Below are 26,603 nucleotides of genomic sequence, written 5' to 3'. Positions count from 1 at the left end.
ACACCACAGCGCAACCCACGTTCCTTTTATGAGTGTAAGGTAAAGGTAAAGGCACCCCTGACCATTAGATCCAGTCGCGGACGACTCTGGGGTTGCGGCACTCATCTCACTTTATTGGGAGCCGGCGTACAGCTTTGTGGTCATGTGGCCAGCATGACTAAGCAGCTTTTGGTGAACTAGAGCAGCGCACGGAAATGCCGTTTACCTTCCCGCCGGAGCGGTACCTAATATCTACTTGTACTTTTCGGCGTGCTTTCAAACTGCTAGGTGGGCAAGAGCAGGGACCGAACAACGGGAGCTAAGCCCGTTGTGGGGATTCGAATCGCCAACCTTCTGATCGTCAAGCCCAAGGCTCAGTGGTTTACACCACAGCGCCACCCGCATCACTTTTATGAGTGAAGCGCTCTCTAAAAAACCAGCCTAGAAGTCTTCAGCAAACAAATAAATAAAGGGTCAAGTACCAGAAAATCAGAACTGGCCTTAGTAAACGGGGACCATGGATGGATGTGTTTGCCAACTTACAAAGTAGCAGCGCATCTCAGGAAAGGGCCAGAGGCAGGTTACTGACTTCCAGCCAGCGTCAGTGGCAGGGAGGCTGTAGCACAGGGGACAAGCATTCACTCTGCATGTAGAAGGTGCCTGTTTCAAACCCTGGCATCTCCAGGTAGGGTTGGGGGTGATCCCTGCCTGAAACCCTAGTGTGCTGTTTCCAGTCGCTGCAGACAGCATTAAGCTGGTCTGGTTTGCCAGGTTCCTATGTTCCTATGACATACAGGACGGCCATTCTGGGTTTCGCTAGTGGAAATAAAGGTCTCGAAACTGGCAGCCATACTCAGAACTACACCATTTCCTTGTTATTTCTTTTGTTAAACTCCACCCCAGTCTCCAAGCGGTGCAGAGGTACCAGGGGTACCAGGCTAGCTTGCCAGGGTCTGTGTTCCCTTTGGGGACAATGAGGCACAGCAGAAACTGTGGTGTCTTTATGACATATGGTTTCTTGGCACATATATATATATATACCTGTGCCTTGATGGAGTGTGTGCAGAGCATCCATATCCCAAGAGGGCCTTGTTCCTTTCAGCCTCAGATTTCAAGAGACCCCAGACATCATGTCTGACCCTCTCTGTTGCATAAAACAGACACCCTTGCCTCATGCTCTGGCTCCCCACTCCAGCTTGCAAAACTGGCATTTTTTTCTGTTCAGTTACATAATCCAAAAGGAAATCCTACACTCTTAAAACCATGGGTAGGCAAACTAAGGCTTGGGGGCCGGATCCAGCCCAATCGCCTTCTAAATCTGGCCCATGGATGGTCTGGTAATCATCGTGTTTTTACATGAGTAGAATGTGTCATTTTATTTAAAATGCATCTCTGGGCTATTTGTGGGGCATTGGAATTCATTCATTATTTTTTTCAAAATATAGTCCAGCCCCCCACAAAGTCTGAGGGACAGTGGACCGGCCCCCTGCTGAAAAAGTTTACTGACCCCTGCTTAAAACCCTTTTGTCACTACCTACTAACACATAGCTAAAGGACAGGGCCTATCCTCCTTGTCCAACATAGTCTTCCTCTTCCTAATGACTTTCTTGATGGGTTAATGGTGAGACCATTATTAGCTTTGTTCCTCCAGTGACCCACACTCAACTAGCTATGCCAACATAAACTGGATCCAGCAGAGTTTGGCACAGTTTAATCAAACCTCCATTAATTCTAACTTTTACAAAATCCAGGAATTATGGGGAGCATCTAGCACCCAGGAGTTGAGGGGACCCTTGCTCCTCCCCCCCAAAAAAAACTTTTAACACTATTAATATTTTGGGTAGAGCATTTGGAACTGGATTTCACACTCACACAGCATAAACTGACAAAGGCAGGTCTTTAAAAGGCGAACATGGTTTGGAGAATCTTTCATCTGAACGGAGAGGTTCCCAGTTTGTACTAGTCAGTGCCTGATCCCTTCGTCTGTCAGGAAAAACCAGCCGGCCCGACCGGTTGCGCCAGATTTTTGAGTATTGTTCTGAATGTTTGGAAAGCCATACCAACCTCATTGCCCCTGATTCTTGAAGCGACTGCTGCTTCACTTTTTCAGCAAGAAGGTCACTGCAGAGCTGGTCATATGGCTTGTCCATAGAATGTTCGCCCATCACCCACACCCAGACGTCACCGTCTGCTCCCAGCTTCCACTGAACGGATTTCCCATGGACTGCAAAACAACAACAAAAAAAAGGTTCAGAAGGAAGGCCCCATGAGAAGGGGCACGTGATCCAAGGATCACCCAGCCAGGTCAATGATACACAGTGTGTTGACTAGGCCAACACACTGCCCAGTCCAGTCCTTACTGCACAGACCTCATCCTAGCACAACCCATGATGGAGTGCGTGTTTTCAAAGCTCATTTGCAGAATGCATGGCTGGCATAATGAGAGCCCATTTTCAGTACCTAAAGATAAAGGGACCCCTAACCATTAGGTCCACTCGTGACCGACTCTGGGGTTGCGGCGCTCATCTCGCTTTATTGGCCGAGGGAGCCGGCATACAGCTTCCGGGTCATGTAGCCAGCATGAATAAGCCGCTTCTGGCGAACCAGAGCAGCGCACGGAAACGGCCTTTACCTTCCCACCGGAGCGGTACCTATTTATCTACTTGCACTCTGATGTGCTTTCGAACTGTTAGGTGGGCAGGCGCAGGGACCGAGCAACGGGAGCTCACCCCATCGCGGGGATTCGAACTGCCGACCTTCTGATCAGCAAGTCTGTGGTTTAACCCACAGCGCCACCCGCGTCCAACTGGCCCCTAGCAGCCAGTTAAAATTTTCATTTAACAGGCCTAGGAAAGACCTGCCTCTGTCTTCTGAGATGGGCTGGCAGAACAGACAACCCTAGGTTAGATGCACCAGTGATCTTATTCTATAAATTGGGGGTGTGCGACTCTCCAGCTCCTTAGTTATCCCGGGTCCTTTGACCAGAACACACCAGGTTTACTTCTGAGTGGCTGATTATGACGTTGTGTGTTTCATGCAAACAGTTTCCACAGTAATCTCCCATCTGGAAGCAGCCCAGCAATGTACACAAAATGGCCCATGTTTGTTTGGATGTGGTAGCTTGCAGGTTTGCAGTTACCACAAGGAAGCTTGCCAAGTGGAGAACGAGATGTGACGAAAAAGTTGGTTTTGCTGGACCGGTTGGATCAAAAAGTGTTTCTTTTTTTTCTTTCTTTCCCTGCCAGCAAATGGTTAGTGAATGGCAGCCTCTGATTGGCCATGGTTCCAGGAGAGAGAGTGAGGAGTGAGTTGGTTGAAGTGGGTTGGAATAGAGGTTGGGGAGTCAGGTTGAGGTAGAAAGAGTGAATGTGAGAAAAAGTTGGAAAGAAAAAAAAACAACTTCCACTCTGAGCATATTGTGAAGGACAGAGTGTGGTGTCCTGTAGGAGGAATAGACCAGAATTTCACTGGGAGGCAGAGGTTGAGCCAGGAGAAGTAGGAGCTGGAAAGGAACAGCCTGCTTGGGACTCAAATCTAGTCTGGAGGGGAGAGATTCTTCCAAGGAAAAGAAGAAACTCCCAAAACCCAGTGAAGGGATGGGGTGTGGAGAGCCCTTGGGTCTACAGTGGTGCCCCGCAAGACAAACGCCTCGCAAGACGGAAAACCCGCTAGACGAAAGGGTTTTCCGTTTTGGAGGCGCTTCGCAAAACGAATTTCCCTATGGGCTTGCTTCGCAAGACGAAAAAATCTTGCGAGTCCCCGCGGGTTTTTTCCCCTTTCCCCCCCTTTTCCTAAGCCGCTAAGCCGCTTAACAGCTGATCCGCTGATAAGCCGCTTAACAGCTGATCGCTAGAAGCCGCTAGACCGCTGTAGCGCTAATCCGCTAAGCTGTCAATGGGATGCTTCGCAAGACGAAAAAACCGCACGGATTCTTTTCGTCTTGCGAGGCACCACTGTATTACTTAAAGTACCTCAGGAGTGGGATTGTTAAAGGGGGTGGATAACTGAAAGAAAGTATCACCGTACAAAGGAACAAAACCTATACAGCGGTACCTCAGGTTACATACGCTTCAGGTTACAGACTCCGCTAACCCAGAAATACTGCTTCAGGTTAAGAACTTTGCTTCAGGCTGAGATCAGAAATCGTGCTCCGGTGGCGCGGCAGCTGCTGCTGCCGCTGCGCCACTGCCGCACAATTTCTGTTCTCATCCTGAAGCAAAGTTCTTAACCCAAGGTACTATTTCTGGGTTAGCGGAGTCTGTATCCTGAAGCATATGTAACCTGAGGTACCACTGTACTAAATATCCCCTCACAAAGGTCCCCTGCAGGATACTCTGGGTTAGAATTTTAAGAGGAAAGGAAAATAATATTTCGGGTAAAGGGTTGTTCAGTGAGGTGGGGGCAATTTATCTAAGTGAGAGCGGATCCAACGGTGTGAGAAGAAAAAGTGCCGTCTCGCCTGTTGCACGAGAGCCTATGGTTGATTTCCTCACTGGGATTTCCTGTTCCTCCAAAGAAACACACCCTGATTACTGTTATTGATCTGATGCTTTGACATGAACACAATTGTATTCCTGTTACTTGGATTCCATTCACTGTAAGCCACCCTGGGAGTTCTTCAGAACTGAAGGGCAAGATAGCTCCACTGAGAAACCAAGGGTGGTAGTTTTACTCAGAGTAGATATTAATTGCCAGGTGGTGGGGGTGGTACGACTGCAATGGCTTCCATTTCGTTTCCAGGCACAGTTCAAAGTGCTGGTGCCGACCTATAAAGCCATAAATGGGTCAGGACTGCAATACCTCCAGGGCTGCCTGTCTCTATATGAACCGACCTGGACATCTGAAGTCTTTCTTTGTGTGCCTCCTTGATGAGAGGCTTGGAGGGTGGCAACATGAGAGCGGGGCCTTTTTCGTGGTGGTTCCCCAGTTGTGGAATGCTCTCTCTAGGGAGGCTCGTCTGGCACCTATGTAGCATAACTTAAGGCACCTGGTGAAAACATTCCTCTTCAACCAGGCCTTTGGCTAATTAAACAATCTGGCCTTTTAAACTGTGTGTGTGGGTATTGCTTTTGTTTGTTATTATGTTATGCGTTTTTCGTGTTTTTATTTTGTCAACCACCCTGTGATCTTCGGAGAAGAGAGGTACAGAAATTTAACAAATAATATAGAGACAGCTAGACTGGTGACTGGGAGAGACTGCTGAGACCATATAACACCAGCCTTGAAAGATCTACACTGGCTCCCAGTACGTTTCCAAAGCACAATTCAAAGTGTTGGTACTGACCTTTAAAACCCTAAGCAGCCTCGGGCCAGTAAACCTGAAGGAGCGTCTCCACCTCCATCGTTCTGCCCGGACATTGAGGTTCAGCACTGAGGGCCTTCTGGCGGTTCCCTCCCTGTGAGAAGCTAAGTTAGGGGAACCAGGCAGAGGGCCTTCTCGGTGGTGGCACCCGCCCTGTGGAACGCCCTCCCACCAGATGTCAAAGAGAAAAATAACTACCAGACTTCTGGAAGACATCTGAAGGCAGCCCTGTTTAGGGAAGCTTTCAATGTTTAATAGACTATTGTATTTTAATATTCTGTTGGAAGCCTGCTTGAGTGGCTGGGGAAACCCAGCCAGATGGGAGGGGTATAAATAATAAATTATTATTATTATTATTATTATTATTATTATTATTATTATTATTATTATTATTATTATTACAAAGGGGGAAAGGGAGACAGAGTTACTTCATTTCCATGAGAAAGGAGAGCTGTGTGCGACAGCTGAAGATTTTCCCCTTAAGAGTGATCTACTAGAAATTGGACCTACCTGAACCACTTCAAAATAAATTTACTGAACAGCCTGATGCTTGTGTGTTTAATGTAGCTAGTGAAGCATAGTGACTGAGGTGAGAGGGAGAGACAGCTGCTGTTTGAAACAAAGTCCTCACCTCAAATCTCACCTCTGCAATGATCTCACCAGGTGGCCTCAGGTAACTGTAGCTCTCTCTCTCTCTCTCTCTCTCTCTCTCTCTCTCTCTCTCTCTCTGCCTTCCTTCCCCCCTCCATCCACACAGACTTCTCCCCTCTCCAATTTAGGAATACAGTGATACCTCGGGTTAAGAACTTAATTCATTCTGGAGGTCCGTTCTTAACCTGAAACTGTTTTTAACCTGAAGCACCACTTTAGCTAATGGGGCCTCTTGCTGCCGCCGCATGATTTCTGTTCTCATCCTGAAGCAAAGTTCTTAACTCGAGGTACTATTTCTGGGTTAGCGGAGTCTGTAACCTGAAGCGTATGTAACCTGAAGCGTCTGTAAGCTGAAGCGTATGTAAACCGAGGTACCACTGTAATAGTACTACTGACCTGCATAATAGGCTTCTTATTATTATTAGTGATCTAAAGACTTACATACAGTGGTACCTCGGGTTACATACACTTCAGGTTACATACGCTTCAGGTTACAGACTCTGCTAACCCAGAAATAGTACCTCGGGTTAAGAACTTTGCTTCAGGATAAGAACAGAAATCGTGCTCCGGCGGCGCAGTGGCAGCGGGAGGCCCATTAGCTAAAGTGGTGCTTCAGGTTAAGAACAGTTTCAGGTTAAGAACGGACCTCCGGAACGAATTAAGTACGTAACCTGAGGTACCACTGTATAATTCTTGGTATTAACTTCCATCTGTAGGGAAGTACTTTCTTATACCCTACCCCAAAGCTTCACCGTTTATTGTGTTGTATTCTCATTTGCCCTGAAAACATGCTTGAAGGGCACAATAGAAATCTCAATAATAAATGCAAATAACAACAACAACAGCTCATTTTCTTCCCACTAGATCTCAAATGCCTAAGCACCACCAGAGCCGCTTGTTCACTGACCTTTCTTCACTGCTGGCTGCGGCGAAGTAACCGCAACTTCTCTTTCCTTCCATCTTCTGATCTGCTCCTGCCTCATCTTGAAGAACAAGATCTGCTTCTGCTCTTCGCTCAGTTCTGCCAGGAGCTCCGGGTCCACGTACATGTCTGCCAGGATCTGCTTCAGCATGGCTGCGGATGGCTCCTGGGCATGGACAGAGGAGACCTGTGGTGCCAAGGCTGACCCCCCCGGGAGACAGGAAAAGTCACTCTCCTCGCCTGGCCAGGACAACCACCTCGGTGGCCCAAAGAGAAACAGAACCTTTTCTCCACCCAAGAGACACAGCAGGAATGTAGGCTGTCCACATGGCAATTACGCACTCCCAAATAGCTGCACCTATTTTAGCTCCGACTTCCTGCAAGGACTTCAAAAGTAAACAGAGAGCTCACGGAGGAAACAAATAAATTAAGGACTTGGCTGCCCTCAGATGGAAACTCAGCATCTGGAGCTAAGCAGCACTTTTACCCATCTCTCTATCCGTACAGGTGAACAAAGCAACAGCCAGGTTCGGAGGATGCTTTGAGCTGACAAGAACGCCTGTGTCAAAGCACTCCCTTCGTAGCTAAAGTCACAGGTGTGGCTTACCTCTCTGACTCAGCAAACCCTGCTGTGAGGAGACCAGGAAGTTAATGTATCAACCTCGGGAGAGGCGAACCGTAACCTTTCTCCTCACTTCAAATCTTAAGAAAGGGATCGCTGGCCAATGGCAGAAGAGGCCATGCCCACAGGTAAAAGTGATAGTGGCAATGAGTAAACGCCAACGGAAAGAAGAGAGGTATTATTCTTCATGGCAAACAGGCATGCACATGGGTGCAATCACGTCAGTTCCCAGCATTTGTGGCTGGTGGAATTTCTCTCGTGCCAACAGGGCCTTCCCTCCCAATGTAAATAGCAGCTGGAGGGGGGAGATTTTTGGACTGCAGTGGGGAGTGTGTGTGTGTGTGTGTGTAGCTTCCCGACCCACTGGTCCATTTGCTGCCCTGCTCTCATGGCTGCTGTTTACATTTTTAAACAATGCACATTTTAATTGCATCAACACAATTACCGTATTTTTTGCTCTATAAGACTCACTTTTTCCCTCCTAAAAAGTAAGGGGAAATGTGTGTGCGTCTTATGGGCCGAATGCAGGCTGCGCAGCTATCCCAGAAGCCAGAACAGCAAGAGGGACCGCTGCTTTCGCTGCGCAGCGATCCCTCTTGCTGTTCTGGCTTCTGAGATTCAGAATATTTTCCCCCTTGTTTTCCTCCTTCAAAAATTAGGTGCGTCTTATGGTCTGGTGCATCTTATAGAGCGAAAAATACGGTAATGCCCCAACGAGTTTGGCCCAATGTAAACTTGGCCCAATGTAAACTAACTCCAGTGAAGACAAGCTCAAAGAGGGAGGTGGTGAGAGGTTAAGTGGAGTTATCAAAACCACTCGTAGGACACAAAGATTTTAATACGTCTAAAAAAGAGAGTTTCAAATTTAATCATGGGGTAGCAATGGGGGCACACCTCTTTTTTCCCAATCCAATGATTCAAATAGGAAATCCACCCATTTCTAGAAAATTGTCCACCCTACCTGGGCATAGAAAGAAGAAGGTAATTTTAGACAATTAAAACTTTACCCTTGACAGAAAAGCACACCCAGGAAGAAGTATAATTATCAAATACTTTGCAAATAAATAATCATAGGCTGAGACACACACACACATATCATAGCATTCAAGAGGTGATCCACAGGCAAGAGGGAGGTCTCAAGTCCCAGCAGGCTTGGGGACAAGTTGAAGGTTTGTAGAAGTACAAAAAAAATATTTTGGGTAAAAGAACCAAAGGGGCAGCTCCTGCAACAGCCCAACAAGTAGTGGACTGAGCATAGGCAAAGAGCATGGAATGTTGATTGATTGATTGATTGATTGATTGATTGTGTTAAGTTGTGGGTGAACATATCAGACAGCACAGCGATTATTCAAACAGCTCTTGTTTATTCACAGGCCAAGCCAGAACTGAACTGAAGGGTTCAGCCAGCCTGCTTATATAGAGCTCCACTACAACGCAACAGTAACCACTTTCTGTAACTATCCACTTTCACTTTCAATCCCCTTATTTGCATATATGGACCTGAGTGAAAACTATCTACAGTATCCCCCTGCTGGTCCAGGGTGAAAACTTCAGTACATAACACCTTGACTGACTGACTGACTGACTGACTGACTGATTGATTGATTGATTAATTGACTGATTGAGGAGGGTGGGGGAATGGAAAACGGGGAGAAAATGTGGAAATAAAGCATCACTGATAGGCTTGGAGAATAAGCAGAAGTAATCTATGCATCACAGCTGCCTTTGTCATCCTGGTGCTCCCCAGAGCTTTGGGGCGACAACTGCACTGCAGCATTTTGTCGCAGGTGAGTTTTTGTCACTTTCTCCAACAGTGAACTCAGGACTGGAGCCAAAATGGGGCACTGAGCAAAAAAATAGAGAGAGGGTGGTATCCTCTTGTTTGTTGTTGTTGTTGTTTAGTCGTTTAGTCGTGTCCAACTCTTCGTGACCCCCTGGACCAGAGCACACCAGGCACTCTTGTCTTCCACTGCCTCCCGCAGTTTAGTCAAACTCATGCTGGTAGCTTCGAGAACGCTGTCCAACCATCTCGTCCTCTGTCGTCCCCATCTCCTTGTGCCCTCAATCTTTCCCAACATTAGGGTCTTTTCCAAGGAGTCTTCTCTTCTCATGAGGTGGCCAAAGTATTGGAGCCTCAGCTTCAGGATCTGTCCTTCCAGTGAGCACTCAGGGCTGATTTCCTTCAGAATGGATAGGTTGGATCTTCTTGCAGTCCATGGGACTCTCAAGAGTCTCCTCCAGCACCATAATTCAAAAGCATCAATTCTTCGGCAATCAGCCTTCTTTATGGTCCAGCTCTCACTTCCATACATCACTACTGGGAAACCATAGCTTTTACGATACGGACCCTCTTGTTTAGGGGAACCCAGATACATGCAGACAAGCAATATATATTTTAAAACCAAGGGAGGCATAAAGGCAAATCAGGAATAAAAACAAGAAGACCAGGCCAATGAGGAGTGAGCCCGCAGGAGTCACAGACAATAAGTGCTAGTTGAAAGATAATAATGGCTCCTAAAACGTTAGAATGTCCTGGAGGACAGAAGGAGAGGAAGCCTGGAAGGCTGAATAGGAGCACTCAGATTAGTCTTCACCTTTTTATGCAGCAAACCATGGAGTCTAAATAGAACCAGGTGAGTCTGCATTAGGACAGCAGCCTAGGATTTCATATGTTTTGAGTCCTTGCTGATTTCCCTAGCATGTAGAAGGGCTTCAGTCTGATCTGCAGACATAAGAAAGTGCACCTCTAACAAACAGGGAGATAATTATACACTACCTTACATGAGGAATACTGTGGTTAGAGTTAGGGTAGTTGTTTGGCTATTTTTAAGCACTTAAAAGTGCCCTTCGCATTGGCTGGGTCCCGTTCCCCCACCCCCTTGCCCCCATCCAACAGCAATAGCTGCAACTGTGCAACAACAATATAATTCAAGAGTTTTGACGAAAACATGTTGTGGATCTGTTTGAGGACAGTTTTTGGGAAGAGAGCTCTGCCTTGCTGAGGGTCCGTGGAAGAGATGCACTTGGTAAGCACAGATTCGGTTATTGCACTAAATTTTGCTTGCACACTAGAAAGGGTGCCTTGTGTTTCTAGCTGGTCTGTGACTCTCTTCTCTCTCTCCAGTATTGCATCTTAAAGAACTCAAAGCTAAGTTTCTAACATATCAGTCTGTGCAGACCATAATGAGCTAAATGGACCGATGATCTGATTTTGTTTCTGTATTTCTGTCTACACACACCTGGATCTTGTACATGTGATACTGAGTCGTTTCCTGGCAAAGATGTGAAACTGGAGTGGCTCAGTTGGTAGAGCATGAGACTCTTAATCTCAGGGTTGTGGGTTTGAACCCAACATTGGACAAAATATTCCTGCATTGAAGGGGGTCCCTTCCAGCTCTGTGGTTCTATGTGTGTATGTCAATAGTGTTATATCAATTGTTTGCATGAATTTTGTTGGGTGTGTGTGTGTTGCTGCTGTTGGTGTTGATATTTTTTTATAATTTTTTTTTTATAGATTTTGCTGTGATATATGTGGAAATTGTTCAGTATGGTTGTGTATTTTTTAACATTTCATTTATTATCTATGACTACTTTTATTATGCAGTAATAAGGGACCCCTGACCATTAGGTTCAGTCATGACCGACTCTGGGGTTGCAGCACTCATCTCGCTTTATTGGCCACGGGAGCCGGTGTACAGCTTCTGGGTCATGTGGCCAGCATGACTAAGCCGCTTCTGGCGAACCAGAGCAGCGCACGGAAACGCCATTTACCTTCCCGCCGGAGTGGTACCTATTTATCTACTTGCACTTTGACGTGCTTTCAAACTGCTAGGTTGGCAGGAGCTGGGACCGAGCAACGGGAGCTCACCACGTAACGGGGATTCAAACCGCCAACCTTCTGATCAGCAAGTCCTAGGCTCTGTGGTTTAACCCACAGCGCCACCCGCGCCCCTTGTATTATGCAGTAGTTATGTATTTTTAATGTAAGCCACCTTGAGCATGGTTTGAACTGTGGAAAAGCAGCATACAAATAAAATTATGCATGGATGCATATTTGTATGTTAATGTATTCCCCTGGACATACACTGAGTTTTAATTTACTTATCACTAACATTTATATTACGGGACGTGGGTAGCACTGTGGCCTAAACCACTGAGCCTAGGGCTTGCTGATCAGAAGGTCAGCGGTTCTAATCCCTGCGACGGGGTGAGCTTCCAGTGGGAAGGTGAACAGCGTTTCCGTGTGCTGCTCTGGTTTCGCCAGAAGCGCCTCAGTCATGCTGGCCACATGACCCGAAAAAACTGTCTGCAGACAAACGTCTGCTCCCTCGGCCAGTAAAGCAAGATGAGCGCCACAACCCCAGAGTTGTTCACCACTGGACTTAACTGTCAGGGGTTCCTTTACCTTTACTTTTTAACATTTATATTATAACCTTCACCCTGCGCAGGTTACATTAAAAAAACCTCCCAGCCAAGAATGAATCCAGACACACAGTCTTAATACCCAAACCTCTAAAACCAATTAGGTACAGGTTATGCTTGTTTTTCTGGGACGCGGGTGGCGCTGTGGGTTAAACCACAGAGCCTAGGACTTGCCAATCAGAAGGTTGATGGTTTGAATCCCCGCAACGGGGGTGAGCTCCCGTTGCTCGGTCCCTGCTCCTGCCAACCTAGCAGTTCAAAAGCACGTCAAAGTGCAAGTAGATAAATAGGTACCACTCCGGTGGGAAGGTAAACAGCATTTCCGAGCGCAGCAGGAGTTCCCGCTGTGCTCCGAAGGCTTGCGGATAGCCACCTGAAGCCTGGAGAGTGATAGGGGTCGGTGCACACTGATCCCTCTTGATCTCCAGGCTTCGCTTTGCTGAAGGGGCGCTGAGCAGAGAGGGGAAGAATTTCCCCCCCTGTTCTCCCCCTCCTATGGTCCGGTGTGTCCTATAGAATGAAAAATACGATAGTTCCTTCCTGGAAGGCCAAAGGCAGCAACGCTTCTGAATACCAGTTTCTGGGAACCCAGGGAGCTTTCCCCTGGTTCTCAGGTCCTATTTCCTGGTTTCCCCACAGGCATTTGCTCTTCTTTTGTGGCTAACTCAGGCAAAACAGTCTGATTATGATTATATAGTAGACATTATTGTTTACCCAATGTCGGCTCACAGTGAAGTTAAGTCATGTATCGATACCTTGCTTTTCTACCCATAAAACATTCACCCCTCCGTTAAAACCACCACCACCACTTTGCCTGACTGGTTCAACCGTCCAACAAGCAAGCAAGTTTACAAGCATTGGCAAATATCAAATAGATGTTTTTGGTAGGTTTAAAACCCCAAGCGCCAAGTTCCTTCTAAGAACAGGAACAGTAAACAGCTATTATTGCCAGGCGACATCACTTTTTTTAAAAAAATCAGTTTTTGTTCAAGATTTCCATGTGTTACAAAATAAACAAATAGGCTACATCAGTTCTGTCTGCAAGTGTGTCTGTGGAGGGGCAAATAGCCGAATGCTCTCCCAGGTAGAAAGTGTGCCAACCAGATATGCTCCCCTCCTACAAATATTTCACTTGGTGATATTGAACAGGGGGCAACAGGAAGATCTCAACTCCCCCCTTAACAGCAGACCCAGAATCCTGAGCCCAATGAACATCTTCTTTGGTATAATAATTTATAATATAATTTATTATTTATATCCTGCCCATCTGGGTGGGTTTCCCCAGCCATTCTGGGTGGCTTCCAACCGAATATTAAAAACAATACAGCTTCAGACATTAAAAACTTCCCTAAACAGGGCCGCCTTCAGTTGTCTTTTAAAAGTAAAATACAGTGGTACCTCTGGATGCGAACGGGATCTGTTCCAGAGCCCCGTTTGCATCCTGAAGCAAACACAACCCGCGCATGTGCGCAAGGTCATTTTGAACGTCTGTGCATGCGCGAGCGGCAGAACCCGGAAGTAACACGCTCCGTTACTTCCGGGTCGCTGCAGAGCGTAACCTAAAAATGCTCAACCTGAAGCACATTTAACCCGAGGTATGACTGTAGTTGTTTACTGCCTTGACATCTGCTGGGAAGGCGTTACACAGGGCAGGGGCCACTACCGAGAAGGCCCTCTGCCTGGTTCCCTGTAACTTGGCTTCTCACAGTGAGGGAACCGCCAGAAGGCCCTCGGCGCTGGACCTCAGTGTCCGGGCTGAACGATGGGGGTGGAGATACTCCTTCAGGTATACAGGATCGAGACCGTTTAGGGCTTTAAAGGTCAGCACCAACGCTTTGAATTGTGCTAGGAAACGTACTGGGAGCCAATGAAATGGCAAAATACCGCTTTGCTCTTTTGTTGACAGCTCTTTGCAATGATGAAGCACACGGACCTGCATTTTCTCCTTGGAATTATTCTTTCTCCTGCGGTAAGTATTCCCCAGTGCTTTGGTCCTCTGCATCTCTATTTAGGGCTTGGAGAGACGCCAGTCTAGTCAGAACCCGGGAGAGCTGTTGTCAGTAGACAATACCTGAGCTACGTGGCAGCTTCCTCTGTGATTCCTATATGTCCTAATGATCAAGCAAGGGGAAGCGGGTGGCATTGTGGTCTAAACCATGGGTAGGCAAACTAAGGCCCGGGGGCCGGATCTGTCCCAATCGCCTTCTAAATCCGGCCCACGGACAGTCCGGGAATCAGCGTGTTTTTACATGAGTAGAATGTGTCCTTTTATTTAAAAGGGGTTTTTTTGTGGGGCATAGGAATGCGTTCATTTTTTTCCTTTCCAAAATATAGTCCAGCCCTCCACAAGGTCTGACGGACAATGGACCGGCCCCCTGCTGAAAAAGTTTGCTGACCCCTGGTAAACCGTTGAGCCACTTATGCTTGCCGATTGGAAGGTCGGCAGTTCGAATCCCCACAACGGGGTGAGCTCCCGTTGCTCTGTCCCTGCTCCTGCCAACCCAGCAGTTCGAAAGCACACCAGTGCAAGTAGATAAATAGGTACCACTGCGGCGGGAAGGCAAATGGCGTTTCCGTGCGCTCTGGTTTCCGTCACGGTGTTCCATTGTGTCAGAAGCGGTTCAGTCCTGCTGGCCACATGACCCGGAAAGATGTCTGTGGACAAACGTTGGCTCCCTCGGCCTGAAAGCGAGATGAGCGCCGCAATGCCATAGTCGCCTTTGACAGGACTTAACCATCCAGGGGTCCTTTACTTTTACCTTTACCGATTCAAAGCCTGTAATATGCTTACTTGCAAGTAGGACTCTGAGATGGGTAATTGGACGTAATGCCAGTGGTGCTGAAACTTTTTTGTCCATGCCACTTTCAGAATAAAAATTTGCTCGTGCCACGCTAATTTTTTTTTTATCAACCTGTCAATAAACCTCACTGATTATTTTAGTGTCCTCTTGACTACAGGACAGCATCTTCCTGAGGGCAGCAGACTCACTTAGGGGGTGTAGGGCAGGCCGCAAGGTACATGTGCCCACCTCCTCCAGCATTTACTGACTGTGGGTTCTGCTTCACGCTGCCTAATGGTAGGGCCGGTGTTGGTAGGAAATCGTTAAAAGTCCTTAACAGGAGCAGCAGGCTACGCTGTTATTAATTAGATGATTAATAAGATTATTAATAAGATGATAATGTATACAGTTGTACCTTGGATCTCAAACGCCTTGGCTCCTGAACAAATTAGCTCCCGAATGATCTAAACTTGGAAGTGAGTGTTCCTGTTTTCGAACAATTTTCGGAAGCCGAACATCTGACGGGCCTTCCGCGGCTTCTGATTGGCTGCAGGAGATTCCTGCAGCCAATCAGAAGCTGTGTTTGGGCTTCCGAACATTTTGGAAGTTGAACGGACTTCCGGAACGGATTCTGTTTGACTTCCAAGGTACGACTGTATCTGCAAGAAAGGGGTCTTCCTTTGGAAATGAAAAATTAGCTACAGGTTTCTTGTTTTTGCTTATTGAACTTCTCTGAGAAAGGGTAAATCGAGATTAAATGGATTAAAAGACCCATCAAAGAACCTTAATGTCTTTTCATTTAATTGGTAAACATAATAATGGCTCAGCCATCTCTTCCCAAGTGCATCAGATATTCCAAAATCCCTTGGGCAGAATGGATGCCCCTATTCAGAACTTTTTTTCCAGCTGGAACTCTATTCTGGCCCCTCTTTTTTCTAGAAAAATAGCCCTGTCCCTAATGATCACCACATATTGACATCTTGCAATAAATTTGTGATTATATATTATGTTTCTATTTCTTGGGCAGATTGTGGCAACCCATTCCATTTCAAACTATGGGGCTCACTATGCAAAACTGGTAAGTGCAAAGTTCAGCAGCAGCTGTTGTTGTGTTAAAATTAATACACACTTTAATTAGAATTAAAATTTTAATTAAAATTAATCGATCGAGCAATTAAATACATTAAAATTCAATTTTAATTCACAATTAAATTAAATTTTAATTAACATAAATGTTGTTAACATTAATGAATATGCACTTTAACTCCCTTTACGATACATGGAGATCAACATCAAAAGAGATGTTGTGAAACATGTTTCAAGTATAATTACACTTCATCAAGGGAAACAGTGCCTCTTATAATATCCTAATTATACACAAGATAAACTGGATAGCAAAAAATTTATATTTCTTTGATCCATTCAAGCTTTTTCCACCTCCCATAATGGCCAGACCATTGTCCATAGCTGTCAACTTACAGATTTGAAAATAAGGGACCAGCAGCCTCGAAAATAAGGGATCAGCAGCCAAAATAAGGGATTTCCAAGCACAGGTATGTTCGACTTCTGAGCCCCTCTGAGCCAAAGACAGAAAGCCCAGCCAGCAGCCAAACGAAGCCTCAAGCGGTGGTTCCCACAGCACAGCAACCCGGCAAAGGGGATGCAGCAAGGAAAACCACCATCACCTCTCTGCTGGGAAGCGCTGAGCAAAGGCGAGTCCCCAGGCAACGTGGCCGATTTGATCGACACGAGGCATGCAAGCTCCACCCCCCAGTCGTTCTTAGACTCCTTATTGGGTGAGCAATGCAGCCAAGCAACACAGTTGGAGCCTCCCTCCTCCCTGGCCGGCAGGGAGGAGCTGCTTCCTTTGAAACCCGGGAAATTTAAGGGACATCATCAATAAGGGACAGCAGCGGGACACAGCGCTGGGATAAGGGACTTTCCCACCAAATAAGGGACGGTTGACAGCGATGCATTGTCATTCAGGAGGACTGGCAGCCTTCAGCAATAAAGCAGCGAAATGATGTATAGTCCATTAACTCCAGAGCTTTAAACTATGCAAAATATTGCTTCCCTTCTGAAGGCAGCCACTAGCTGCTTTTAAAGGGACTTTAAAGCACCACTGTGACCTGCTGTGTAAGGAAATATGAATTAAAACCGGTCCAGAACTCTGAAAACAAGTCCAGAAATAGAGTGTGTGTTGCAAAAAAACTCTGCAGATAATCACAAAGACATTATTTTTACATGTGTGCCTAGTGCATAGAAACATCTGTATGTTTAAACACAGGGCGGAGGGGGGCGCCATTTGGCCAGGACCTCATGCTGAAAAGGGGCTTCAGGCTGTAGACACTTGTTAATTTGGGGGCATTTGATAAGTATTGCAACTTGTTTTCATGCTTATTGGACCAAAATATTCACACACACACACACACACCACTCAGACCTGCAAATGTAGGCAAATAAAAGAATGTGATTTGGTAAAAGACATGTATTTTGTTAGCTGATATAGACTGTCATATCAAGAGGTAAAACTACCTCATTTGCTTTTTAAATGAATTTCATTTTTCTATTTTCTCACAATATTTTGACATAGATACAATCCAATATTTTCCACAAAAATATAACGTGGGTTGGGGTTTTTTTGGGGGGGGGACGACGACGTTATTGGGTTGTTGTTTTGATTATATACTGGATATAGGGTGGTATAATAATAATAATAATAATAATAATAATAATAATAATAATAATAATAATAAAATAATAATGCATTTTTAATCTTTGTTGGAAGCCGCCCAGAGTGGCTGGGGAAACCCAGCCAGATGAGTGGGGTAAAAATAATAAATTATTATTATTATTATTATTATTATTATTATTATTATTAGACTCCCCACTCCTTTTGCGGTTTCTTATAGTTTTTAAATTTATAACACTGCATCTCCTTCATTACTCCCTAGTTAGCTTTAACATTCATTTTAACTGTTTGGTTTAAGTTAATCCTGCTAGTGAACCTATATGTGTACAATAACATTTCAGATAGCCCACAAATTTCCCCCCATCTTTTCTAAAGTTTTTCCTCCCTCTTGTTTCCTTATTGCTTCCATAAGTTTTGCCAAAAACTACCTCTTTTTTCGCGGTGGCTCTCAGTTTGTGGAATACTCTCCCTGGAGCATCTTGCCTTGTGCTTTCATTTAGGTGCCAAGCAAAAATGTGAGGTGGGGGAAGTTATTAGCTCGTTTTATCCTTGTTTTTATTATGTATTTCTTGCTTTTATCTTGCATTTTTCTGCTACGAACTGCCCTGAGGTCTTCGGACGAAGGGCGGGAATGCAAACTTAAGAAATAAACAAAAGATAAATATATAGATTTTTTGATGTCAGCAGCCATGGGCCCTCAAAAGACCTCTGTTTAAACATGGACATGTGAAAATAACCTTCTCTTCCCTTGTCCTTCCACAGGTCTCAAGAGTCAACAGCTACAAACCTTTCCCGCAGCAGGTATAATGAATCTCTTACACCAATCGCTGCTAGTTTGGGATGAAGGTTTGAATCCTGACAAGACAGAAGTACTGTTTTGGGGGGACAGGAGGCGGGCAGGTGTGGACGATTCCCTGGTCCTGAATGGGGCAACTGTGCCCCTGAAGGACCAGGTGCGCAGCCTGGGAGTCATTTTGGACTCACAGCTGTCCATGGAGGCACAGGTCAATTCTGTGTCCAGGGCAGCTGTTTACCAGCTCCATCTGGTACGTAGGCTGAGACCCTATCTGCCTGCAAACTGTCTCGCCAGAGTGGTGCATGCTCTGGTTATCTCCCGCTTGGACTACTGCAATGCGCTCTACGTGGGGCTACCTTTGAAGGTGACTCGGAAAATACAACTAATCCAGAATGCGGCAGCTAGACTGGTGACTGGGGGCGGCCGCCGAGACATATAACACCGGTCTTGAAAGACCTACCTTGGCTCCCAGTACATTTCCGAGCACAATTCAAAGTGTTGGTGCTGACCTTTAAAGCCCTAAAGGGCCTCGGTCCAGTATACCTGAAGGAGCGTCTCCACTCCCATCATTCTGCCCGGACGCTGAGATCCAGCGCCGAGGGCCTTCTGGCGGTTCCCTCATTGCGAGAAGCAAAGCTGCAGGGAACCAGGCAGAGGGCCTTCTCGGTAGTGGCGCCCGCCCTGTGGAACGCCCTTTCAGCAGATGTCAAAGCGATAAACAACTACCTGACATTCAGAAGACATCTTAAGGCAGCCCTGTTCAGGGAAGTTTTTAACGTGTGATATTTTACTGTATTTTTGGTTTCTATGGAAGCCGCCCAGACTGGCTGGGAAGGCCCTGTAGCAGATGGGCGGGGTATAAATAAATTATTATTATTATTATTATTATTATTATTATGAAAGCAAATTGGAATTTTGCAATGTATTCCGAGATATGGCTCAGATCATACCTACAGAAGAGTTTTACTGATAAACCTGCCTATCTTTCCCCCCAGTTACTGTTTTCTGTTTGGGTTTTAACTGTTTTGGCTATATCTTATACCTCCCTCACCCTGAGAGAGGTGCATGTGGAAACAATGGATAAATACATAAAATAATAAATCACACACAAAAATACAAGCGGCGGTGGGGAAATAAAGCAGGATTTCGGTCTGTTTAGGAAGTGGAAGGTGCAAATACCATCTCGGGGTGCAGACACCGAAAACGGAGGCAGTATTAGCAGGACAGAAAAGGGAAATAAGGTTGACCAGTATTTTATGTTTCCCTTTCTTTTGCTCTCCCATAGGTGATGCTGCCTCAACAGCTTTGCGTAAGTGTTTGCTAATCTCCAAACTCCCCCCAGAAAAGCTGCTCAGCCCTTTCCTAAATATTAAAAGTCTGCTATCTTAGATTTGAAGCCAATGTTCATTAAATACACCATATTTTTCGCTCTATAAGACGCACCAGACCACAAGACGCACCTAGTTTTTGGAGGAGGAAAACAAGAAAAAATATATTCTGAATCTCAGAAGCCAGAACAACAAGAGGGATCGCTGCGCAGTGAAAGCAGCAATCCCTCTTTCTGTTCTGGCTTCTGGGATAGCTGCGCAGCCTGCATTCACTCCATAAGACGCACACACATTTCCCCTTACTTTTTAGGAGGGAAAAAGTGAGTCTTATAGAGCAAAAAATACGGTACTGCTCACTTGCTCGGGGCAGCAATCGGAGAGCACCGATGTTTCTTTCCCAAACTCACGGGAGGGAAATGAGAACTAGTACCTTGTTTTGCAGATTTTAGACGTCATGCCAGATCCATCTGGGGAAGGCGGCATGAATCCTGACTTTTCTGTTCCTCTGTCTCTCCCCTACAGAGTGGATCTCGCTTGCCTTTTGCAGACAGCAGTGACAGCAGCGGTGGCCTAGGCTACCGGGCAAGTCGCTGCACGTTCCCGAGACTGGTAATTTACCCGTAAACTTGTTTTTGTCTCACCCAGGGATGGGCAACCCAAGGGCTTAATGCGGCACGTTGCTCTTTGGCCTACTTTAAAAAGGGGTCATGCATCAAACAGGATCTGTCCCTCCCTTGCTAACCTCCTGGGTGAGGAGGAAGTCGAAATTAGAGAGAAGGGGGCGTGTCAGAAACTGAGAAAATTTGTAAATCACGAAAATCTTTAATAATAAGGAAGAAAAAGAAAAAAGAAAGTGAGAAAAATAATCTCCCTGCCAGCAGAACAGCCCCCTGCGGAGGCAGCGTTCAACTAAGTTTTACTCAAAGTAGACCCACTGAAGCGAATGAACATCACTAAGCAAGCTCTGCTGATTTCAGTGGGTCTTCTGCGAGTAAAACTTTGCTGAATACTCCCTGTGTGTTTCACAGCAACATCCATCACCGTTTTAATATTTGCTCAGCTGCCCTTGCTTCTGGTTGGGGAAAATCAAGCAATTTGAGATTTGGGTCCAGCTTCCTGTTTTTAAGTCACTTCTCGTAACTACGCCTGTAAGATTCCTCAACAGGTGACTTTTTATTTTAATACAAGGCTCCCGATTTATTATTTCACCTGCACTGAAAATTACCAATAGGACAAAACAATCAACGGGGCTCAGAACTGTGTTGTGATTTATAATGCGATGCACAGGATATAAAATTGTGATGGCATACATAATAATGGAGCCCTGAGGGCAGGTGTTGGGACCCTTTTCAACCTGAAAAACAAAAAATAGTCATTGCTGCCCTGTGAGGGGATAAAGGCAATTTGAGCACACAATGGCTGGATACACACCATGCATTTAAAGCTATTGACTCCCACCAAGAATCTGGGAACTGTAGTTTGTCAAGGGTTCTATGAGGGGCAAACTAAATTTCCCAGGAGTTTTTTTGGGAGGGGGGTGTCATGTATTCCAAATTCAAATGTTACACACAGCTAGGCGTATTTGAGCAGATCTGAAGTAAAATTCTTAACATCTTCCCAGTGGGGAGCATGCAAGCCTTGGGAGCAAGCCCTGCTGAGAAGGAAATAATAATAATAATAATAATAATAATAATAATAATAATAATAATAAATAATAATAATTTATTTATTTATACCCCACCATCCCCGGCCAAAACCGGGCTCAGAGCGGCTAACATCACATGTGTTAACACATGAGCATAAACCTGGGCAATCAATTAAAATACATCCTAAAATCAGATCAGGATCAGAATAAAATCCAATCAGATGGCAACCCATACATTAGGGTTGGGGACCTGCAATGCTCACCAGGCCCAACTGTTTGTGCTGAATTTATATGGGCTGTGAGAGAAATTGGGAGGCCATTTTTCTGAAAGGGAAGGGGGAGCCAGACCAAAGGCCTGGAGGAACAGCTCCGTCTTGCAGGCCCTGCGGAAAGATGTCAAATCCTGCAGGGCCCTGGTCTCTGGTGACAGAGCGTTCTACCAGGCCGGGGCCACAGCAAAAAAGGCCCTGGCCTTGGTGGAGGCCAGTCTAATCTCCTTGAGGCTTGGGACCTCCAATACGTTATTATTTGTGGACCGTAAGGTCCTCCGTGAGGCATACCAAGAGAGGCAGTCCCATAGGTACAAGTTACAGTCATACCTCGGGTTAAATATGCTTCAAGATGAATATTTTTGAGTTGCGCTCCGCGGCGACCCGGAAGTAACAGAGCACGTTACTTCCGGGTTTCAACACACACACATGCGCAGACGCTCAAAATGACGTCACACGCATGCGCGGAAGTGAATCGTGACCTGCGCACTCGCAGACGCAGGTTGCATTCACTTCAGGATGAGAACGGAGCTCCGGAACTGATCCCGTTCGCATCCAGAGGTACCACTGTACGTAAAACGTATTTCAGACAAGGCAGATAAGCATGGTGAAAAGCGCAAGCCGTGAGGGCTGTTTTCCTGCATCTGTAATGTCTACAGCTGCTCTGTGTCGCGCTGCATCCAGCAATTGCTGACGATATTTCCCTAACCGCAAGCCACACAGAGCGATTTAGAACAGTATTGAAGGCAGCGCTGGAGCAAAAAGTACAGTGGTACCGCTACTTACACCCCGAAAAGTCCGTAAGTAGAGTGTTGCTACTGCGCATGCGCAAAGCGCGCAGATCGCTTCTGCGCATGGAGTGAACCCGGAAGTAAACCATTCCTGGTTTACCGCGTTCGTAACCTGAAAGGCCGCAACGTGAAGCAAACGTAACGTGGTATGGCTGTACAGTGGTACCTCAGGTTAAGTATTTAATTCGTTCCGGAGGTCTGTTCTTAACCTGAAACTGTTCTTAACCTGAAGCACCACTTTAGCTAATGGGGCCTCCTGCTGCTGCCCCGCCGCCGGAGCCCTATTTCTGTTCTTAACCTGAAGCAAAGTTCTTAACCTGAAGCACTATTTCTGGGTTAGTGAAGTGTGTAACCTGAAGCGTATGTAACCTGAGGTACCACTGTACTGCATTTTCCCAGCTCTTAAAATTGTAGCGTATTCTCAGAAACACAGTGCCACCTTGTGGGAAATTAGGTTGAATACAGCGCTCTGAAAATGTGTTGGAAAACTCTTGAGGTGACAATACACAGCGAAGAATTCTTTCAAACCGCAGCAATGCTTTGGAGCAGATCATTATCCTCTGCTCCTAGCTGCAAGAGTGGCCTGGATCCGTACACCTGAGAAGTGTGTTCAGGTATGCAAGCTGGGATAGGTAGATTCTATCTGTATTCCAGAATACCTCAGCAGAACAGGCAGAGAGCATTTTCGTCCCAACAGCCCCAAATCCCAGTGTATGAGAAGGGTAGACAAAGGGCTGCAGGATTAAAGGAAACTTAATAATCAGGGAGGCTGCTAAATGTCTTACTTCAGAGGCCATTTTACTTCTGGTGTGTTTACTGCCGTGCAGAATTAAAGATATATATTAAAGATGACCTTTCCCTCCTTCAATGAGCGACAATATTAAGTCATATACAGTGGTACCTCGGATTAAGTACTTAATTCGTTCCAGAGGTCCGTACTTAACCTGAAACTGTTCTTAATCTGAAGCACCACTTTAGCTAATGGGGCCTCCGCGCCGCCGGAGCACGATTTCTGTTCTTATCCTGAAGCAAAGTTCTTAACCTGAAGCACTATTTCTGGGTTAGCGGAATCTGTAACCTGAAGCGTATGTAACCTGAAGCGTATGTAACCCGAGGTACCACTGTATTACAATAATTGGAAATTCTATTTGTAAGGCAGATCGACATTACCACCCGTGTTGCAAATGGAGGCTAAGGCTGAGAGATGAGTAGCTTGCCTAAGTCCATCTAAGGGAGTTCATGGCAGAGACAACACTTGTGCTGGAGACACAATTTCAATTTCACAGCTCCATTTCCTCAGCTCATTTGCTTTCAACAAGCATCTGTACTGAGGTTGCATCATGGAATCATAGAATTGTAGCATTTGGGGGGACCCTGAGGATCATCACCTCTCCTGGTATGCCCCATGGAGAGCCTCAAGGTCCATAAATAGCAACACCCTAGAGGTCCCGGGCCCTAAGGAAGTTAGATTGGCTTCAACCAGAGCCAGGGCCTTTTCATCACTGGCTCCAGTCTGGTGGAACGCTCTGCCTCATGAGACCAGGGCCCTGCAGGATCTGATTTCTTTCCGCAGGGCCTGTAAGACAGAGTTGTTCCACCTGGCCTTTGGCTTGGAACCAGTTTGATTCCCTCCCCCTCTTTTTTCTTTTTCCTTTCTCCTCCTGCGATGAGGCTACATTTTAATATTTTAATGTTTCAATATTTTAATGTTGTACTTTAATTTTGTTTTTAAGTTGCATTCATTCAACTTGTTTTTGCTTGTTAGCCACCCTGAGCCTGGCCTTGGCTGGGGAGGGCGGGCTATAAATAATAATAATAATAATAATAATAATAATAATAATAATAATAATAATAATAATATAGTCCAACCCCTGCAATGCAGGAATATGTAACTTTCCCCAATGAGGTTTGAACCTGCAACCTTGGATGTTACCAGCACCATGCTGTAGCCAACTGCTAATACGCATACTCTTGATTTGATGAGCCAGTTGGTTTGAGTAAGTTGGCTTCTACTGGTTGACAACTCTCACCATAAAAGGTTCAGTCCAGCGTGTTCACAGTTCCTGCATTTTCTTCACAGCCCAGCCAACGGCTCCACACAATGGCAAAAATCCCCAGAAGGCCAACAGATATGTTGGCAATGAAGGCCCCAAGCGTTCCAGCATCTAGCACGATCAAGCCAGCTGTAAGAGTAGACCTCCTTGGAGCCACATCACCATTTACTTTTCTGAAGATCCACTCTCCTAGCTACTTGCCTCGGCCTAGTAGCATCCCTGCTGCATTCCCTCACGCCAAGCCCTTGGGACCCGATTCAGAGACCCGAGGAAGTGACTATCCAGCGATTATGACGAGCGAGTCTGCTCTAGACAGCCTAGCTACAACACCTTCCTCCTCTCATACCACGAAAGAACCCAGAGGGGATGCTTAACCAGAAATCCTGGCGTCTTGGTTCTACAAACAGCCCATATATAACTGGGCTCCTGGTACTGAAGAGACAACTAATACCCAGGAACATTTCTGGTGTGATTTGCAGCCAATTCCAGAGAAAATGTGGAGGGAACGGCGCAAGCCCATTAATCAGGTTCAAATGATGCTTACGCATGCAACTTGAGAAAAATTGCATTGTTTATTCCAATTCTCTCAGTAATAGAACTATGCAAGCAATGAAATTCTGCCAATAACCATTATTCATTCTTACTCAGCCACCCATCAGGCTTCTGAAATTTCAACAGGCATTGCTCACAGTTTGGAGCGCAAGATCAGTTTAACCACTAGAAACCTGCGGGGAGCTGGGGTTCTCGGGAAAAGGAATTCTGTCCTCAGTACTATGTTGTTTCATTGAAAAACATGGGACTCCTGACACAGGGAAGTGCAGGGTGATGACAGCAGTAGCAGGGGAAATGTGTGAGTCTTGTCTCCTGTCTGTCCTCTGTATGATTTGACAGCAAGATTTCACACCTATTCATAATTTCCATTTATTCCTACTTTCTCTCTCTTAAGTACATCCCAATGGGGAACTACACATTTAATTAGGCAAGGATGGGCCGTCTAGTTGTTGTTACATGGCAATGTCCATCATCCCTGACAGCATGGCAGGAGCCAAAGGGAGTTGGGAGTCTGTCTGAAAAGTGGCACAGTGCCCATCTGAAAAGCCACAGATATCTCATGCCTCATTTCTGTGTTGGTCAGTCCTCTCATGGTGACAAATCGGTGATGTTTTGCAATTTCAATCTTTCCTAAATAAAAAAAGCGAAAGACACCCAAGTGTATTATTATACTATTGCCACAATAAGCAACAGTGCTCTGTTCATTTTGGTATAACTACTGTATTTTTTGCTCTATAAGACTCACTTTTCCCTCCTAAAAAGTAAGGGGAAATGTGTGTGCGACTTATGGAGCGAATGCAGGCTGCGCGGCTATCACAGAAGCCAGAACAGCAAGAGGGATCACTGCTTTCGCTGCACAGCGATCCCTCTTGTGGTTCTGGCTTCTGAGATTCAGAATATTTTTTTTCTTGTTTTCCTCCTCCAAAAACTAGGTGCGTCTTATGGTCTGGTGCGTCTTATCAAGCGAAAAAAACAGTAATCCACCTGTTGACCAGGGGAAATTGGGTAATTGGTGTTTCACTGGATAGGGCAGACCTCTAAAAGTGTGCAGGCCTTTCAGCAGAGAAACCAGAAACACTGTTTTGTGGCCTTGTCACTTTTGAGGACTTCTGCCCCAACTGTTATTGGCATGTGCCTGTCTCAAGAGACAACGGAGTGAAGTCAAATAGCTGTGTTCGGTGAATGCCAGTAAGATGTCTATGCAGGCCATAATGCATTTTTTCATAACGAGGTAATTCGCATATCCCTTATGCCCTTAAGGTCTTCAATGCCAAAATTATAGCTCAATTGCTCTATGGTATTCCAGTCTGGCTGCCAGGGTTTACCCATCTGGTAGAACGAGTGCAGGCAGCTTTCCTCTTCAATATTTTTACTTCCCACACTGTGTACCCTATACAGCCTTGTGTCTAAAGGGAGGTCAACACAAGGTAGAGACTATTGCCTGGACGAGATTTCTCCTATGCTGGTTAAACATCTGCCTTGCATCAGATAAAGATCCTCTTCTCAGTGAAGTTTTGTTAGACCCCCTTTCTTTCCCCAGGCCTACAACAGTTTAACAAGAAGGTACAGCAACGTGGGCTGTCGGTGGAACTTTTGCGATCGATGTCCCTACCATCTGCCAAGGCTATAATAAAAACTAGGTTGTGGGATATTGAACGCCAGGAACTAACAGTAGCAGCAGAGAAAACATGCTCCCCTCTTTATTGTCAACTTTCTTGGGCACATGAAACTAACCACAATTACCTTGAATTTCTGCTTAACCCTCAAGAAAGAAGGGCATTTTCGCTGGCCAGGTTTA

General features: G+C 45.8%; 2 protein-coding genes and 1 long non-coding RNA gene across 5 annotated transcripts in view; 1 reads left to right on the top strand and 2 right to left on the bottom strand.

Moving 5' to 3' along the window:
• The window catches only part of SH2D4A (SH2 domain containing 4A), a 25,604-nt gene extending 18,149 nt beyond the window's left edge, over window positions 1-7,455 (bottom strand). The window contains exons 1-2 of the mRNA XM_081887331.1: window positions 6,840-7,455; window positions 1,852-2,203 (exon numbers count right to left, since the gene is read on the bottom strand). Coding sequence (XP_081743457.1) covers window positions 1,852-2,203; window positions 6,840-7,005 — 518 coding nt within the window. The 5' untranslated portion in view covers window positions 7,006-7,455. The remainder of the gene's footprint in view (window positions 1-1,851; window positions 2,204-6,839) is intronic.
• Window positions 7,456-7,465: 10 nt separating this feature from the next.
• LOC309354297 (uncharacterized protein) lies at window positions 7,466-25,512 on the top strand. Of its 3 annotated transcripts, none has more exons than XM_081884444.1 (7): window positions 7,466-7,604; window positions 13,805-13,867; window positions 15,706-15,756; window positions 18,133-18,171; window positions 19,452-19,475; window positions 20,017-20,103; window positions 24,280-25,512. In XM_081884444.1, exons 1-7 carry the CDS (start codon window positions 7,506-7,508, stop codon window positions 24,625-24,627), a joined length of 711 nt encoding a protein of 236 aa, XP_081740570.1. In that variant the 5' UTR covers window positions 7,466-7,505; the 3' UTR covers window positions 24,628-25,512. The 3 variants fall into 3 exon arrangements, with proteins under 3 accessions (XP_081740570.1, XP_081740572.1, XP_081740571.1); XM_081884446.1 differs by lacking the exon at window positions 7,466-7,604 and adding an exon at window positions 8,621-9,017; XM_081884445.1 differs by lacking the exon at window positions 7,466-7,604 and adding an exon at window positions 10,415-10,502.
• LOC309354402 overlaps window positions 18,608-26,603 on the bottom strand; it is a 146,839-nt gene continuing 138,843 nt past the window's right edge. Inside the window, exon 3 of the long non-coding RNA XR_014162262.1 lies at window positions 18,608-18,802. This is a non-coding gene — a long non-coding RNA (uncharacterized lncRNA). The remainder of the gene's footprint in view (window positions 18,803-26,603) is intronic.

The sequence above is a fragment of the Podarcis melisellensis genome, assembly GCF_964234715.1.
Source record: "Podarcis melisellensis genome assembly, chromosome: 13".
Taxonomy (NCBI): domain Eukaryota; kingdom Metazoa; phylum Chordata; class Lepidosauria; order Squamata; family Lacertidae; genus Podarcis; species Podarcis melisellensis.
Note: the sequence above shows the minus strand (reverse complement) of the source record. Positions and strands in the feature narration are given on the sequence as shown.

Coding starts and splice junctions, on each gene's coding strand:
- LOC309354297 (XM_081884444.1), top strand. CDS start 7,506: ATGTATCAACCTCGGGAGAGGCGAACCGTAACCTTTCTCCTCACTTCA. Junction 19,476..20,016: donor TGCTGCCTCAACAGCTTTGC/GTAAGTGTTTGC, acceptor TCTCCCCTACAG/AGTGGATCTCGCTTGCCTTT. Junction 20,104..24,279: donor GCTGCACGTTCCCGAGACTG/GTAATTTACCCG, acceptor TTTTCTTCACAG/CCCAGCCAACGGCTCCACAC.